The 16,727-nt window shown below is 36.7% G+C and overlaps 1 protein-coding gene across 2 annotated transcripts; it reads left to right on the top strand.

The window, feature by feature from the left end:
- Positions 1-1,694: 1,694 nt before the first annotated feature.
- On the top strand, positions 1,695-16,040 carry fam135a (family with sequence similarity 135 member A). Of its 2 annotated transcripts, XM_055029735.1 has the most exons (21): positions 1,695-1,949; positions 3,427-3,556; positions 5,311-5,390; positions 5,933-6,072; positions 6,285-6,355; positions 6,450-6,623; positions 6,717-6,843; positions 7,625-7,778; positions 8,564-8,641; positions 9,020-9,069; positions 9,639-9,797; positions 10,462-10,535; positions 10,663-10,817; positions 10,921-12,817; positions 12,918-13,078; positions 13,166-13,257; positions 13,694-13,791; positions 13,939-14,090; positions 14,190-14,300; positions 14,384-14,497; positions 14,842-16,040. In XM_055029735.1, exons 2-21 carry the CDS (start codon positions 3,480-3,482, stop codon positions 15,045-15,047), a joined length of 4,170 nt encoding a protein of 1,389 aa, XP_054885710.1. In that variant the 5' UTR covers positions 1,695-1,949; positions 3,427-3,479; the 3' UTR covers positions 15,048-16,040. The 2 variants fall into 2 exon arrangements, with proteins under 2 accessions (XP_054885710.1, XP_054885711.1); XM_055029736.1 differs by lacking the exon at positions 8,564-8,641.
- The last annotated feature ends 687 nt before the right edge of the window (positions 16,041-16,727 follow it).

The following is a 16,727-nucleotide window of genomic DNA, read 5'->3' as shown; positions in this document are numbered from 1 at the left end:
AATGTAGCAATAGGTATTTGGTTATTTTTAGTCACACTTCCAGGAGTGAACATAATCTTGCAATGTCACACTGTAAGTGAAAGTGAAAAACTTCAGATCACACAGTGCAGTTGGTTTTAGTAAGTAAACAGTTTCCCCAATGTCAACTCTGCATTCCAGTGCCCTCCTTGGTCTCATTGTTTATGAGTCTATACCGCAGTTTGTAACTGTAATGATAAGCAGGGGATTAATCTAGGATGACTTTATTTTTCTTCATTTTTGGAATAAAATTCCTTCCTTTCTCCTGGGTTGGAGAGTATTCAGTTTGCATTGTTCCAATGCAGTCAAAAAAGAAAAAGCCCAATGTCAGACAAAATTTATGCCAGGGTGTGTCAAGCTTAGAGGCTTTTCCCCACTTTTGGTTGATAGTAAGAAGTACATGCTGATGAGATCCAGATTTTAAAGAAATGTTTTGTGGTAATTGCTTCATGTAAATTTTATGATTAATCATCCGAAACTGCTGCACTAATCTGACTCCATCGAATTCCTCCCAACATCCCACTGTTCTTAATTTAGTTTAATTGATTAAATTATGTCTCTCCAATAGTACCAACAAGATTGGCTGGGACATGAGGAGTTTCCTAGGCAACCCATCACTTCTGTGATACGCTTTATTTGTTTTCACAAATATAATAAAGGTTTCATAAATCAAAACCCTATTTTCAAAATTTCTCTAGTGTAATTCAATCCAGATTTGAGTAGTCTCTAACTTGAAGTTCCCATATTTTTCTCAATACAGTCCCAATGACAGAAAGAAGCATTAAAATATTTCCTTTTATTTCAACAAATTTAAATGACGGTTATTTTAATCTGAATCTGTGTTTTCACTAATCTCTGGTATATGTAAACTTAATGCATTATAAATTCTGAACTAGAGTGAAGTAATTGCTGTCCAGTTTAATCAATACTGAAGTTTCATTTAACTTTACATGTTAATTACATATAATTAACATTAGTGATGGCATAGTTACTTTAAAAAAGTAGCTTTAATCGGATTACTGATTACTCCTTGAAAAAGTAACTTAGGTTACTGATTACTTGATTTGGAAAGTAGCTAAGTTACATTAATAGTAACTTTTTTAGTTACTTTCAGCAGCTGTTGACAATAATGTCCCGCCTGTGAAAATTGCATTAATCTTTGCCGATACTTAATTGCAAGTTATTGTATGATGGTAACGTCAACTATGTCTCTACTTATAATGAACTGGGGGTGATTGTGTAATGGTTACAACTGTACAAAAAATTGTAATTTTTGCATGTTTTAGTGTGTTCCACTATTGTCTGCGAAACTCTAAATAGGATTTTTAGAGTCCTTTAAAAAAAAAGAAAAAAGATCGCAGATGACCTCTAAATTGAAATTCTTTCACGTGTTAAATATAAAAGCGAAATTACTAATATCTCAAAAAGACTTTTTTGATGTATGTTATATGTTAGGTTATCTCAATAACCTGTAGGACTAAAGAAGCAACATAGGAAGCATCAACATTTTTTAGGAATAATTATTATTTCTATTATTATAATAATTATTTGTATTGTTTCTGACTCTGTTGTACTTGTAGTCGTTGGTCCTGACAGTCCAATCACAGGAGCAGTTTTGTCAGCTGGCCCTGTGTAATGTGCGGTTAAGCGCAGTTAAGTGTTCAGGGAGCAGCAGCTGCCGTCAACTCCTCAGATTGAGCACTGCTAGCTGAATTTGCATAGCAAGCACAGCTCTGTCTGACGGCTACATGGCCGCTCTTCTTTTTATCCCATTTTAGCGGTCAATGTCAAGTCAGTTTTACCGAATAAGTAAGTGAAATAGAGCGAAGAGAGGCGTTTTCAGTCTGTAGCCACAAGTTAAAGGACGACAGCAGAAGTGAAATCGGAGCTAACGTTGGTTAGCGAGCTAATGTTAGCTTGCCGACGCAATGGTGAGTAGCGTTAGCTTGTCTGTAATGTTTCCCAGTGACAACTGCTCAGTGTGCGGCTAACCGTGGTTGCAGACTGGCAACCAAAATGGAATTATTTTCGTCCTTTTTAATTTCTTTCATCTTTGTTGTGTCGAACCTCTGTTTTGTTGGCCTTTCTGTCGTTTGTTACCTCAAAAAGTGAAACCATACCGGTGCAGAGATTCTGCCCACCAGGGTTTGGAGACTTGTCACCCCCACTCATATTCGGAATGGAATCAAACTTACTACGTGTCTTAAGATTTCTCGCTCTGCGTAATTAAACTCGTCAATGTTAGCTACTCTTCAGACTGGTGAAAAAGAGGAACTGCCCCGCTGATTGACTAAGGCCTTACGTCTTAACATATTGACTATATGTGTGCAGTTTTTGTATTTTTTTATGTGCCCTTGCTTGAGCTCTAAGTGCAAGACGGAATTTCTCTTTACTGAAAAACAAAACGGACACACAGACACACACACACACACACAAAAAAAAAACCCTGCAAGCTTAAAATGATTACAACTAAGCTGCTGCTGAAAAGTTTCCAACCCTTTTTGCATGTATTTGAATAGCAGTTTCTAAAGATGGTTGTGCTGTCGTATTTGTATGTGGTTTGCTATTGACCTTTTGGGTAGGGGAATTGGTTGCTCTTAAGTTTCAGCAGCACTAAATTATAATAACGTCCGGATGAACAGATATTTTCAATTGTCAGCTCTGTGCAAACAGATCTTTAAGTCCCTGCTACTTAGCTGTTATAAACGTGTTACACTCTTTTGATCAACTACAGTTTTTCTCTCTGTTGTTGTTTTTGTCTATTAATATCTGCCAGCTATCTGTTTACCAATCTATAGCATCTTCTGAGTTTGGATATGAATACACATTTACTGCAACAGTTTAGCAGTTAGATGTTTTTCAATTGCATTATTCTGCAGTTGGCTTGATTAGATTTTGATTTAAATTTGAGTTTGTTTATATATAGTCATATATTTTAAGCAACAAGATAAATCATCTGTACCCCACTGAAGCGCCTATTATGCCATATTAAATTTATAAATCTACATTAAAAAATGGTTTTTTATTAATGTTGCATTGTTGGTTTTTAGTGTTGGTTTTTAGTGTTGGTTTTTAGTGTTGGCATGACTATAAGCACTAATAATATCATTGTGCATGTGTCTATGATGCTTGTCTCAGTAAAACACAGTGAGCTCAATTAGTATTGAGTCAAGTATTTGTGAAATAATAAATACAAGACATTATGGACAAATTGTGGCTGCATTGTATTTGGTACAATAAGAACATTAAAATGTCATGTAACATACTTTATAATTATGTTTTATGACATACATATAACATATAATTAACAATACCTTAACTGTAATTCCAGTCTTTGAACTATTTCTGCTAAGTTTCCTCCAGAGCTTCTTAGGATTAATTAGTCTATATAATAAAATTTCCTTCCAGGAGCACAGACGTATCCGAGATAATGTTTGGCACCTCTGCCTATATTGACCAAGATGACTGAAGTTCAGGCCACAGTGGAGTTCTCTGTAGAGCTCCACAAGTTCTACAATGTGGACCTGTTCCAGAGAGGGTGAGTTTCTCTTGCTGTCTTCCAGGATGCTTAAGATTGTTCTCTTTTTTTATTAAGACTTGGCTCAATGGTAGTTCTTTGATGTTTTACCTATAAAATGCTTTACCCAGTGCTCTGTTGAAGGCATTTGTGATTAATTTTCTTGTGTACTTTAATTTGCAAAAACGAACGCGTTGTGGTTTGTTTCAGAAGGGGAACAGATTGTGTTCTGTAATTGACCAAGCCAATCTAGGACAGATGGCAGACTCTCTTGGACCTCCAGGCATTTCAGCAGACTCAAATGTTCTTAGCAAAGACAGAATTTGCCCTCTTTTATAAAACATTTCAAGCAGCACTTAAGACATCATTTTGCTGTTTAGATAAAAGTTTTATAATGGAGACGATAGAGGGAGGTTAAAGTCAATATTTGAGGCATGAGTGATGTTTTTTCTGAGATCTTGCAGATCTCTTAGGCAGGTTGAGGATAGAGATGAATAGTTTTTTTTTTTGTCATAAATTGTTGTTGAACTCCCATTTTAAAGAGATGCCAGAGATGATGAGAGGTCAGTGTTGTGAATAGGAAGACCGGTTGGAGGAAGTGGTCTTGGTACAGTTCCAATGAACTCCAGTACAGTTTGTTTATGATGTGAATGCGATCCTCTTCACCCAACACAACTACTAGGTGAATGCTGCAAGCCAAATGCATTCAATTTGGAGCTTTTGTAAAGCTTTTAAACCCTGTGCCTTTTTTAAGACATTTTCTGATGATAATCTTGCCAAGAAAAACAACAAATTATATACTTCATACTTTCACCCGAAATCCCAAAGACTCGAGAATAAATGTCTTTCGATAGAACAATAACCTCTAACTGTTAAATACAAATGATTGTAACCGCATTTCCATGTCCAGCTTATCTGAAATTTATTGTGACGTGCTCTGTCTAAAAGGCTACCAATCATGGCTTGATGGATCTAAACAAAAATTGAAAATAAATCCTGTGGGAAGATAAATGCTCCACACATTTACTTTAGGCTCAGTTTGATTGAGGAAACATTAATCAAAATAAATTTAAGTAATCTTTATTTCACAGCAGAACTATTGCTAATTTTTAAGATTACCTTTAGTACTTCTAATGATATAATAACATTGTTTCGAGTAAAAGAATAGGCATATTTGACAGATATAATTTGTAACTGTATTTACTAGGATCCTATATGTGTAGAGTACAGACTGTATTGTGTAACAAAATATTGTTTACACATTTGTGGGCTGGATTTGATTCAAACTGTGAGCTAATCATCTCTTTGGTTTGATCCCTGACTTCTACAGTCTATTTCTATTTATGCATTGATGAAGACTTGTAGGACAATAAATACTTTTTGATATTAAAAAAAATAAATACATATGCCTCGTCTTTCATAGTTCTCTGCCAGGAAAGGCAAGACTGGGATGTGTTATTAAAATACTTTTACCTGATTTCATAGAAACCTAGAGGGGCAAAATGTCGACCAGTGTTTAAGCTGCTCTTGTTGAAATATTCAATATTCAGATGTTTCTTTTCACAGCAGTTGTGTACTGATACCTTGGTCTTTTCTGATAAAGCTCTTTCCAGCAGCTTGTGACTCATCACAGCTTTAACAGCTTGAGTGACTGCAAAAGAAGTGCTCATTATTAATTTATGAGAGGTGTAGTGTCCTTTTACAGGTCACTACAATGATGCAGTTTTATTGCTTTCCTTCTTGTGATCATTTCAAAATATCTAAATCCTCTCCAGGTTTTACCAGATGCGTGGCAGTCTTAAGGTGCCTCCTCGTGTCCCACACAAAGTTGAGACCAGTCTCCTTCATCCAGGAGGTAAAGTCATATGTGCACAAAGGAGTTATTTTGCCCCTTCAATTCCCAAAACATTTTTAACATAATTTAGTTTGCCCATAGTTTGCAGTTTTATGCAGTAATTCAGGTACATCATCTACATCATTCAAGAGAGAGACCTGGTTTTAAACAAACATACAATTAGAAATTAGTTTCTGCTGCCACTTTAAGTTAGTTTTTGTGTACTCTTATGACTGCAATGTGTTATTTTTGTTTTGTTTTTTGCTTTATTTTGTGTCTTGTTTGGAAAAATTTGCAATTTTTTAACAAAACACTGTGTTTATTTGGTTATTCCTAATGCTTGCATGTTTGAGTCCAACTCATCTGATGAGTTACAGAATTGCTAAAGCATAATATGGCAGTTATTAAATGTCTGTCCTCTTTCAACTATTCTTTTACCATAGTGGAATAACTATACAAAATGTATCTGCCATCATTTAAAACAAACTTAAATTTAAATGTACAATTTTGCAATTAAGATTTTCTCTATTATCCGCATGTATTTAATGATGGTTTCTTTCTAGGCTCAGATTTGGCGTTTCCTGCTACAATCCAGGATGACGTCATCTGCAGCAAAACTTTCCAAATCCTGTATAAGAACGAAGAGATTGTTGTCAATGATGTTCTTCTCTTCAAAGTGATGATGCTTCTGGATGAGAAAAGGGTACGATTTGGAAAGAGGAGTGTTCCTTTAACTTGTTATTGCAAATACATTTTCTGCTATTCCACTGCTTCTTGTTTAATAATTATAAAGAGATATGTTTTTTTTCTCTATTTATTGATTGTCTATTCTGCTTTCCATTTACTTCTTTTTACATCCACACAAACCCTGTTTTGTGTAATGAGGTTTCTGATTTGACTGTTTTTTGTTCTCAGGTGGAAGAGTCCCTCAATGAAATGGATTTCCAGCTCTGCCTGGATTTGTATTTCACAGATGGCGATTATATGTAGGTGTATGACAGTGTGGTTCTAACAGAAGTGCCAACATAAATTACACACTGCTAAAACCTTTTCCTTTATCTTTTATCATTATCCCTTCAGACCAGAAGATCCAAATTCTCTGCAGAATATTAGCAGTCGCGTACTTCATTTGCACTTTAGCCTTCAGCGGGGCATCCACCAACACATCAATGTCATGTTTGACTACTTCCATCTATCTGTCATCTCTGTAGCCATCCATGCCTCCCTTGTGGCACTTCATCAACCCCTAATCAGGTTTGATGAGCAGAAATATTTGTGCATGCCTATTAAAAAAAAGTGTTATCAGTATTTACTATCCTAATCACAACTCTGGCTTTGTTTCTTTAGTTTTCCTCGACCTGTGAAAAACACATGGCTGAACCGAAATGCTCCCGCACAGAGCAAAGATTCTATCATCCCACTTCTTGAGAATGTTGTGTTTGGCAGCAGCTATGTGAAGCAGGTGTCACCAGATGTAAGTTATCATAAAAAAAACAAAAAAAAAAAACTACTTTATATAAGTTGTGGATGCTACTACATTTATTAAGCTGTTGGCGTATTAGTTTTGGAACTCCTATCCATTAAACAATCAGTAAAATAAGAGAATTGGAATACTTTGATGGTGCAGGATGGTGATGTTGAATGGTCAATAAAGTACACGATGCAGCCCAATGAATTGATTTAGGGTGTGTTAGTGTAACACTTTTACAATTCTACTCCTCAGGTAATGTTTAGTTGCATTCTTAGCTGTAGAAGCGTGCAGGTATGTGTCAGATTGTTGATGGATAAGATGGAAGAAGAGAGGAGAAAAAAAATTGGAGCACTTTCACTGTTGGACATAAGTGATTTGATTCTCACAGCTAAGTCAGCCATCCAAATCTTCCCCTGAGATTTTGTTCTGTAACTCTAACAGTCATTTAGGCAGAACAAAGGCGGCACTCCTCTTTAATCCCAGGTGGATCATTAATGCTCAGCTTGTGAATAACTCATTGATTGTTTTATTATTCTAAAGAAATTAGCATTAAAGACAGAATAAATTTAGCATTTGTATTACCAAAATATAGAATATTATTTATTTATTTTTTTTTAACCTAAGAAAATAGATATACTGGTAATTTTTCTGAACTTATAAAGTATTATAAGTACTTTGCTTTAGTTCCTAAAGCAACAATATGTGTTTGGCAAGAGTAATCGTGCTTACAAATAGGTTGAGGTTTATGTTTCAGATTGTTGTTGTTTTTTTTGTCTTTCACCAGGGGAGGACATTTCTGGTATCAGACAGCTGTCTGCAACATGCCTTCAGCATGCACCATAACCTCTGCTCCATCCTCCTAATAGTCTACCGGGGCCTCTTTGATTATTTTACCTCCATAACCAAGGACCTGCCCTCCTCACACCGAATGGAACTAGGTATTAAATGTTACTATATGAATTATATAATGGCGTTGTTGTGACTTTTAGTTTTGCATGTTTTTGTTTTCCTTTAAACACAGGAAAATGGGTAATGCTCATGCTGTCCCATTTACCTTGGAAGTTGAATCACTTAATTATTTAGCCCACTTCAGAAAACCTGTGATTTAACAGCTACTCTCTGGATGTCCTGTGCTAATGACAATATTAACTGATAGCATACGTATTTGGGTTTTGGACATTTATGCCCTTTAGCAACAACTTGTGAACCAGGTGGACAATACTGTTTGTCCACCTGGTTCTTTCCTAATATGCAGAAAGAAGTATGAATAAACATTTCATTTAGAGGTCAGATGTTGAAGAAACCCCAGAATTCAAAGTTGTATTTCTGACTTTAGGGGTGTTGAATCAGATTTAACCTATGGGTGTAAATGGGACACAAGATTAAGCATTACCCTGTTTTCATCTTTTTGTTTTATTTTTTTGTTTTGATGCTTTGCTTTTACCATTTTAAAATGTGTTTGTAGTTGTAAACTCACCTTGCCCTGTCACATAACCATATTAAACTCTTGTAGAAACTCCTGAAACAAGTTTTTTTTTATTCACATAGCAATTTTGGGAACTAATTAAGCTTATAAAACACCTGCACTCATTAGACAAGTGGACTAAAACCAAAACCAAAGCACACCTAACCATAGTTACCATAGCTAATCCCCATGAGTGGACAAATTATTAATCTGATCATTAATGAAGGTTAAACATGCCTATATGTGCAATCTTACTAGCCAAGCCCAGCATGCAGGCGCTATATGAGAGAGTACTCAGAAGACCATATCCTCGAGGGCAAAGGCACGTCTACATAGGTATGTCCTGACCCTTTCAGCTCATCGAATCAGCCTGCCTTTCTCTCCCTCCTTCTCTTCACTCCAGTTTCTTCCATCAAGAAAACAGCACCTTTGATCCACTTTCCAGAGAAAAATTCTTCAGCTACTTTTCTTCTTCACTTTTATTACTGGTTTTTATGCTTAAAGTGCTTAAAGACCAAGGGCAAAAAAGTTTATTGATGCTTCTTTTCTATCAAAATTCTCAGCTTTGTCTGGTCATTTCTTATAGAAAATACCTTCCAACATCTGTTCTATCTGGCACAACAACCTTTTCAGCTTTCACATTCGTTTTCTGTCATTTTCTGTACAGTTAAATAACAGTATTTCTTTTTTTTTTTTTTACTTCCTCCTGCTCAGAACAACTTGACTTGGAGGCACGTCTTACAGAGTTGTGTGAACAAGTAAAGGTCAGATTTCCTTCACTTTTTTGCTTTATGATCTTTGTCAGTTAGCATTTATTTGCTTGACAGGATAGTGTTTTGCTGTTTGTAGTGTTGACATTTTGTCAAATCTTGGTGTGAGTATTAGTTATAATGAAGTGATAATATGAAGAATAGCTTTTTTTAGTAGGTGAGAAGCTTTTGCTTTGTGATTCAAGGTGTGGCACTAAACTATGACGGCGTGATGTCAGCTTCTGCCAACAGGAAATATTTTGTCATCAGAATCTGAGCTATTTAAATTTTTCTCCAGTTATTAAAATGGTAATACAAGTATTTTTTCTTTTAGATATATTTCCCATTACAAAGTTCTGCAGACTTTGTGATTATCTGAATTAACTATACAGAGTTAATTCCTTAATTCTGTACAGTTGGAAAACCCAGTTTGTTGCAGAGTTTTGCAATAAACTGATTCAATAAGGTTGTGACAAACATTCCTCATTTTAATGCTGAATTGTTTGACATCCTGGTCCTTACTGTCTTGTTAAGAAAAATATGTTCACTTTTCAATTGTTTAACTTTTATTCTTATATTTTTAGTTAAAGGCGGAGTCACCTGACGAGCTTGCAGAACTTGTTAATATGAACCTGGCGCAGCTGTGCTCTCTGCTCATGGCTCTCTGGGGACAGTTCCTGGAAGTTGTGTCCCTGCAGGAACACGTTGCTGCCCTACTAGCAATGGAGCACCACACACTAAGAGTGAGTCCGGCATGTCAGTTGGTCATAAATGTAAACATCTGGATACACTTAACCGGTTAAACACACACTCTCCACCAACATAGTCCATTTTGCAAAAAATATGTTTTTGTTCTTTCACAAACTTTGTTTAGACACTGTAAAAGAAGCACAAAAGCAAATGTGTTTACCCACTACAGAAAACTAGCTCCAGCTTAGCATCGCCATCCAGCCATGGTGTAAATGCAGACTTTTTCATCCTATTTATGCTGCACACAACATAAGTGTCACTCTGTCCCTACTGATGGTAATGTATTCCCCACAAATTAGTAAAGGATAACTTGGTTTCTCAAGAACAAAATTACTTCTCCTGCTTAACAAAAACCAATAGTCATGACTAATTTACAAAGATGATTTTGTTTGTTTTTTTCTGACAACTGGTTCTAAAATGAATAGAATTTATTCTTATAGTTTTATTTTTTATTTTATTTTTATGGAAAAAAGTTATGCAAAATGAGTTAAAAACAAGCCAAAAAAAATGAACAATGGAATACAAATGCATTGCAAAAATCACAGTCAAATTATTCATCAAAAAACGAACATGCAGCTATTTAAATAATTCAAAATTCAAAATAAACCTCTGAAATAGTACTAACACAGCTTGTTTTTAACGTTACTTTTTTTACAGGTCAGACGGTTTGCAGAGGCTTTCTTTTGTCTTGAACATCCAAGGCAATCTGCACTGGCATATCAGGAACTACAGTAAGTTGTTCTGCAGACTTTGTCTTATCGTTTATGGATTGCTTTGATTTGGCTGTGGTAACATTTTATTCATTCAATAAAATGAATAAAATAACTTCTTTTCTTTCTGGGTTTTTTTATCCATCAGTGCTCACAGCCACCAACAGATGACTAATGCCATAAAAAGCTCCAGTTACTTTCTCTGTTTGCCTCCACTACCAGTGGAATGTGCAGACCTTGATGGGGACGTTAGTTCTTTGCCAATCATCTTTGAGGATAGATACCTTGAATCTATCACTGAAGGTCAGTAACACAGTATTTATGATTCATAGTTTATTACAAAATATATTGTTGCACTCATTTTTTATGTCTGTGTTCAATTGAATCAGTTTTTTTTTTCCTTAAGATCGGGATGGACCATGGCTGGGCATGCACAATTCAAGAATTCCCTCAGTTTCCAGTAAAACTGACAAGGTTAACTCAAAGGACTGCAGCGCATCAGCCAGTACAATACCAGAGTCACGGAGTGCTCTGCTTGATAATGCCTGGCCAGAAAATTTTGATCCACCACCGAAGTCCAAAGGCAAATCAGTAAAACTGAAGAAAAACTCAAAAACTGAGAACTCCAAAAAGTTGACCAGACAGGGTTCCAAGGACTCTGTGGTTTTAGTGGGTTATAAAAACCTTAAAGTACCCCACAGCAATATTAGCACAAAGTACAAAGAAGAGGAGGGCTCTGTTAACCAAGACGAGGACCAAGATACCTTGCAGCTTCACTCAAGTAGCTATTCACGGACTAATGTAAGCTCTGTTTTTGATTTTAGTGGCATGTCAACAAATATGGGAAACACTGCTGATGACTTTGTCACGAGCTACAATAGAACTACTGCTGCTTATAATAAAGACGTTTATAAAAATCCTTCTACTTTGGACTCAAAAAGCAGACCTCAGGCTGGTTCTGGGGCTATTATGACAAGTAAACAAGTTCATAAAGGTGTTCATGAAGACCGCTTTGGCCAACAACAGCAACAGTGCTCTCCTGGCTTAATGGAAAATGAGTCAAAACCAAGTAATAAGGATGTCATCCAAGCTGATAAAGAAAACATTCTTCTGCCAAATCAAACTGTTTCAGGTCATAGCAGTAATATTCCCAAGATCACCAAGACGAATGTGTGTGATTCGCAGCAGTCGGCCCTGGAATCTGTTTTTGAAAGGCCAAGTAAAACTGCAGCGCAACATAGTCAGGCCTGTGCAGTCACAGTGCAGGTGAAGAGCGACTGCATCAGGTTCCAAGATGTAGGGGTCCCTTGTGCCTCATCTCGCCTCTCGGACTCCGGCATTGAGAGTGAGCCCAGCTCCTTTGCCACTCAGCTGGCTCAAGGACTACAAGCAGGGCCAGGCTTCACTGAATCAGGTTTCACTGCTTCACACACAGAAAAAACAGTCCAAATTCTCGCTCCGCTCCCTGTCCAGCAAAATACAACGCAACGACCTAGCGGCACTGGAGAAATTCTGTGTCCAGAAAATACAAGTGCTTTAAGCGGAGTCCAGTCTTCACTTACTTCCATCAACTCTCTGCCCTCAGATGATGAGGGTGAAGGTTCTTCTAAAAGCTCCAGGGGAAGAAAATCTAGTGTTCTGGTGCAAGAGCAGAGTGTCGTGTTCTCCGGAGATGTTACTCAAGTAACTGATGTAACCTGCAACCTTGACACAATTGCTGGTGATTTTCAACTTCCAGCAGATGTAAAATCTGCAGGAAGTTCAGAAATTGGAGTGGAGGAAGCCAGTGGACTGGGGACATCTAAGGAATCCCGGAGTGATCCTCACACAGCTTGCCCTTCAAGTAACTCTGCCACAAGTAGCACTGATCTGGTGAAGCGTGGGATGGTAGAGAATTACTTTGGCTCATGCTCCAGCACAGACGTGTCTGAGATCAGCCCTGTAGAAACATCTGCCATTACTCTTGGTATTCAGGCAGAAGCACAGGTCGAGGAGGATGAGGATCAAACAGAACATGAGATGATTGAGAACGGTTACTACGAGGAAAGCGACGGCTATGATTTTGTGAACGGTGTTACCGATGATGATCCAGCTGAGGTTGCTGCGCCTCAAGAGCCACGCCAACTGTTTGAGCAACTTAGTGCTGCTCAACTCCATGAAACTAGAGGTTCATCAAAAGCTCCTTTATGCTCCAACCTGCCCTCCTGCAGTACTAGGTATAGTTTAAGTAAGTCTCCCTATTCCTCCTCCACATCATCCAGTCTGCACTGGTACGAATGCGCACCCACGCCACAGATGAAAGCGTGAGTCATCTCTGAAACATAACATTTTCAGTGCATATATTTTCTGTGTGTTTTATACCTAATTAATAAATAATTAATGCATTCCATTCCACAAATACAGATTCATCAAAGCTAAAGAGGAAATGAAGCAGTTAAAGCTCCCTGGTTTTCTGTACAGTGAGGTCCCTGAATTGGCCTCCACTGTTCCCTATTTCAGCTTGGAGGAGGATGAGAGCTGTGAGGAAGGCATCCATCTCATTGTGTGTGTACACGGTCTGGACGGTGAGTGACCTTCCATCAGAATCTCCGATATTTTAGTAAAATTAGTCAGCCATTTTTAAAGTCGCTGCTTTTCTTGTGTCACGGCAGGTAACAGTGCAGACTTGAGGCTAGTGAAAACTTACCTGGAGCTTGGTTTGCCTGGTGCTCGGATAGACTTCCTAATGTCTGAAAGAAATCAGGTATTCAGATTATGAAATCTTTGCTTGCCATCATGAATAGAGATCCACTGGTTAAAATTTCCTTGCCTGTCCCATTCATTTTAGGTCATCCATTTCTTTATCTGTTAAGCAGATAAAGAATCAAAAATATGCTACCGATGTATGGGATTTGAGTTTGACAAAATTTAAAACTTGCAAGATTAATCCATTATCATCTATGTTTCTAACTTTTTATGTGATGTCTATTTTATTGAACTGACCATGTGGAGTGGTGGTAGTTCTTTAGTTTCGATCCATTTAACAAATATGAAATTAATTTTTGAGCACTTGGCCTGCTGATCATTGATCACAGCGGATCAACAGAATTTTTACTCAGGTTTTGTTGAGGGGGGGCTTCCAATTAAAACAGTTTTGACAGCTTCCGTCTTCTTGTTTCTCTCACCATTTCTATTTCCAGAATGACACATTTGCTGACTTTGAGTCAATGACAGACCGCCTGCTGGATGAAATCATCCAGTACATTCAGCTTTACAATCTCACTGTGTCAAAGATAAGGTAAGCTGCTCAGTCCCAAACTTCTATCAAAATATTTTATTAATGAATACAGCTTGTCATGATATTCTGCTCATTTTGATAAGTTAATTATTCATGAATTAACCACATTATCGCTGACCAATGACCTTCCATGTTGTTACTTTCCAGCTTTGTGGGGCATTCTTTGGGGAACCTCATAGTTCGCTCAGTGTTAACCAGACCCAGGTTTAAATGCTACCTGAGCAAGCTGCACACATTTCTTTCCCTCTCAGGACCTCATCTGGGCACACTGTACAACAGCTCTGCTCTTGTCAACACAGGTAAACATAAGAAACACATTAGTGGCCATTTGGTTCAGCTAATTTTATGTCACAGATAAAACCAATGAGCTCTAAAATGTAAATGTTTTTCTGTTTCAGGCCTTTGGTTCATGCAGAAATGGAAAAAATCTGGATCTCTCTTGCAGCTGACGTGTCGGGATCACTCTGATCCTCGCCAAACGTTTCTGTACAAACTCAGCAAAAAATCTGGTTAGCTTTGCTATTTGTAGCTGTACATTTCAAATGCAGAATGACATTATAGTTCTAACTTGCCTCACCACCTGCCTTTTAAGGTCTGCAGTACTTTAGGAATGTGGTGCTGGTGGGGTCACTGCAGGATCGCTATGTTCCCTATCATTCTGCTCGAATAGAGATGTGCAAAACGGCATTAAAAGACAAACAAACAGGTGAGTTGATCCAAGATCAAAGCCACTGTGCACTTTTTTTCATTTTTCTCTTTAGAGAGTTGCACGTAATCACAAAGATCCACATGAAGCAAGACTGAAGAAGTATTGCCATAGTTTTTTTTTTTTTTTTTGATGGGAGGAAATTTTTTAAGCCATTGCCTCTTTTGTAGTTAAAATACAAATGAGTCATTTAAAAATAAAATCATTACACATGAATCTGATTTTTTTTCCTTAATTATAATGGCCAATAGCTGATGGAAATTTGAAGTTTAAATATTACACAAAAGCACTTTTTTTATTTATGTCTGGAAAGTAGCCTTATATGTCTCTCCTGTGAACACCAGGGCCCGTGTATGCTGAGATGATTGAAAACCTGTTGCTGCCAGTACTTCAGAACAAGGACTGTAATTTAGTCAGGTATGATGTCATTCATGCCCTGCCCAACACAGCCAACTCCCTCATTGGCCGCGCAGCGCACATCGCCGTCCTGGATTCTGAGATCTTTCTGGAGAAGTTCTTCCTCGTTGCTGGCCTCAAATACTTTCAGTAGAACAGAATTGGAATCAAACACTTGGCTGGACAAAAGGAATGTGGTGCTGATACCTCACTGCTACTATATATTGTTTTGTTTGAATTTTCTTCTGGTTGTGGGATTTAGATGATCTCCTTTTAAAATACACTTAATTACCATTCAAGCACATTTTAGGAAAGATCATGTTTTTTTTATGTTTATACTGGAATCAGTAGATGTGGAGTTTACCATTTTTATTTTTCTACCTTAATTTTTTAACTTTTTTTTTTGTTTAAGAATTAATTTCTCCCATTAAAGTATATTTTAGTATTTATGTGCTATGTTTTTATTTGAGCTATTTTACTTTAAGCTAACTGAGACATTTTAAATGCTGAACTGGAAATGTAGCTGCTACATAATGGCTGTTTTTGGTGACCTGTCCCAAGTCAGTTGTGCACATACTGTGCTCTACATTGCAAATGTTTTTCCACCAATTTTGAGACATTGCATTTTTTGCACCAAGTACATTTTACAAGCTTTTTTACTGAAAACATCATTTGTAAAATAAATAAATAAAAAGTTACTTTTCTATCAATGATTTCCCATCACTTTTAAAGGCAAAGGTTTCATCTGAAATAGGATTATTGCTCAGATTTTTTCAGCTTTGGCTTTGTTCTTGATACTTTATGTGGAGCATTCTGAACATGTACCCAGCCTGGCGTTGGGAGACTAAAGCTTTGCCTTTAACATGGTGGCATGTCATTATACAGATTCAAAGTAACGATCATACAGGGAAAAAAAAGCACATAATGAAAGTATCTGGTGATTTGTTTTTTGAACAGTTGTTTATATATATCATTGTACTCTACCATTAAAATGTACACTGTACAGTAGATAACCTAACTTGTCTGTCTTTATGTTCATTTTTGAAAAAAATACTGACATTTCAAAGACTTTGGTAAATTACAGCAAAAACAAAATGTTTTTTGAAATTATGTTACAATGCCTGCCAATACAATTTTATCAAACACATTTTAAAGTGTGGCTTTTTGATTTTATGAAATCCTAAAAAGAACATTGTAATGAATAAATGTGCTCTTTTTAATCACAGTTCTGAAATTTTAATTACTTTGTAAACTTAATAATGCCCCGTGAAGTTTTTCACATTTGTTACAACTGAAAACTACATAACTTATTAGGAGTTGTTGTTAGACCAACATAAATTAGTGCATTTGCATGTGTGGCCGTGTGTGTGTATTTACAGTGGGTTACAGTATTAGTTTTCTGTCAGTTTTTTTTCACTCTTGTCAAAAAGTTTAATGTTGGTCTCATCAGGGCATAGTAACTTTCACATTTTTGTTTGGTCCCAACATGGCTAGTATCAAACTTGTAGCTTTTTCTCCTCGGTAAAGCCAGAATTTGTAGCATGCTCAACTAGTACATTTCCTGTTAAATGTTTCTTTATCTGAATTGTGGATTTCTACAACTCTTCTATATTTATCAAGCTGCATCTCTCATGAAATCCCTCCATGTCTCAATTTGTGTCATACAATTGAATTGAAAAGGACACCAAAAGTACCAGTAATATTTTTACATCCATTTTTTCTTGACATTAGGTTGGGTCTGTCTTTTTTTTTTCACGCATTTTAACATCCTATAAAAGAAAATATCAGTGAGCATGTTGCAAGTTTTTCTTTTAAAACCAGAATTAAAGGGCTG

This window comes from Poeciliopsis prolifica, unplaced genomic scaffold (genome assembly GCF_027474105.1).
Source record: "Poeciliopsis prolifica strain line A6 unplaced genomic scaffold, Auburn_PproV2 SCAFFOLD005, whole genome shotgun sequence".
Lineage (NCBI taxonomy): Eukaryota > Metazoa > Chordata > Actinopteri > Cyprinodontiformes > Poeciliidae > Poeciliopsis > Poeciliopsis prolifica.
The sequence above is the reverse complement of the archived record's forward strand: the minus strand, read 5'-3'. Positions and strand labels throughout refer to the sequence as shown.

Bases quoted from the DNA above. Each gene is read 5' to 3' on its own strand.
- fam135a (XM_055029735.1), top strand. From the start codon at position 3,480: ATGACTGAAGTTCAGGCCACAGTGGAGTTCTCTGTAGAGCTCCACAAG. The intron at 8,642-9,019 runs GTATGTCCTGAC...CCTCCTGCTCAG, and splicing joins GCAAAGGCACGTCTACATAG to AACAACTTGACTTGGAGGCA. The intron at 14,498-14,841 runs GTGAGTTGATCC...TGTGAACACCAG, and splicing joins ATTAAAAGACAAACAAACAG to GGCCCGTGTATGCTGAGATG.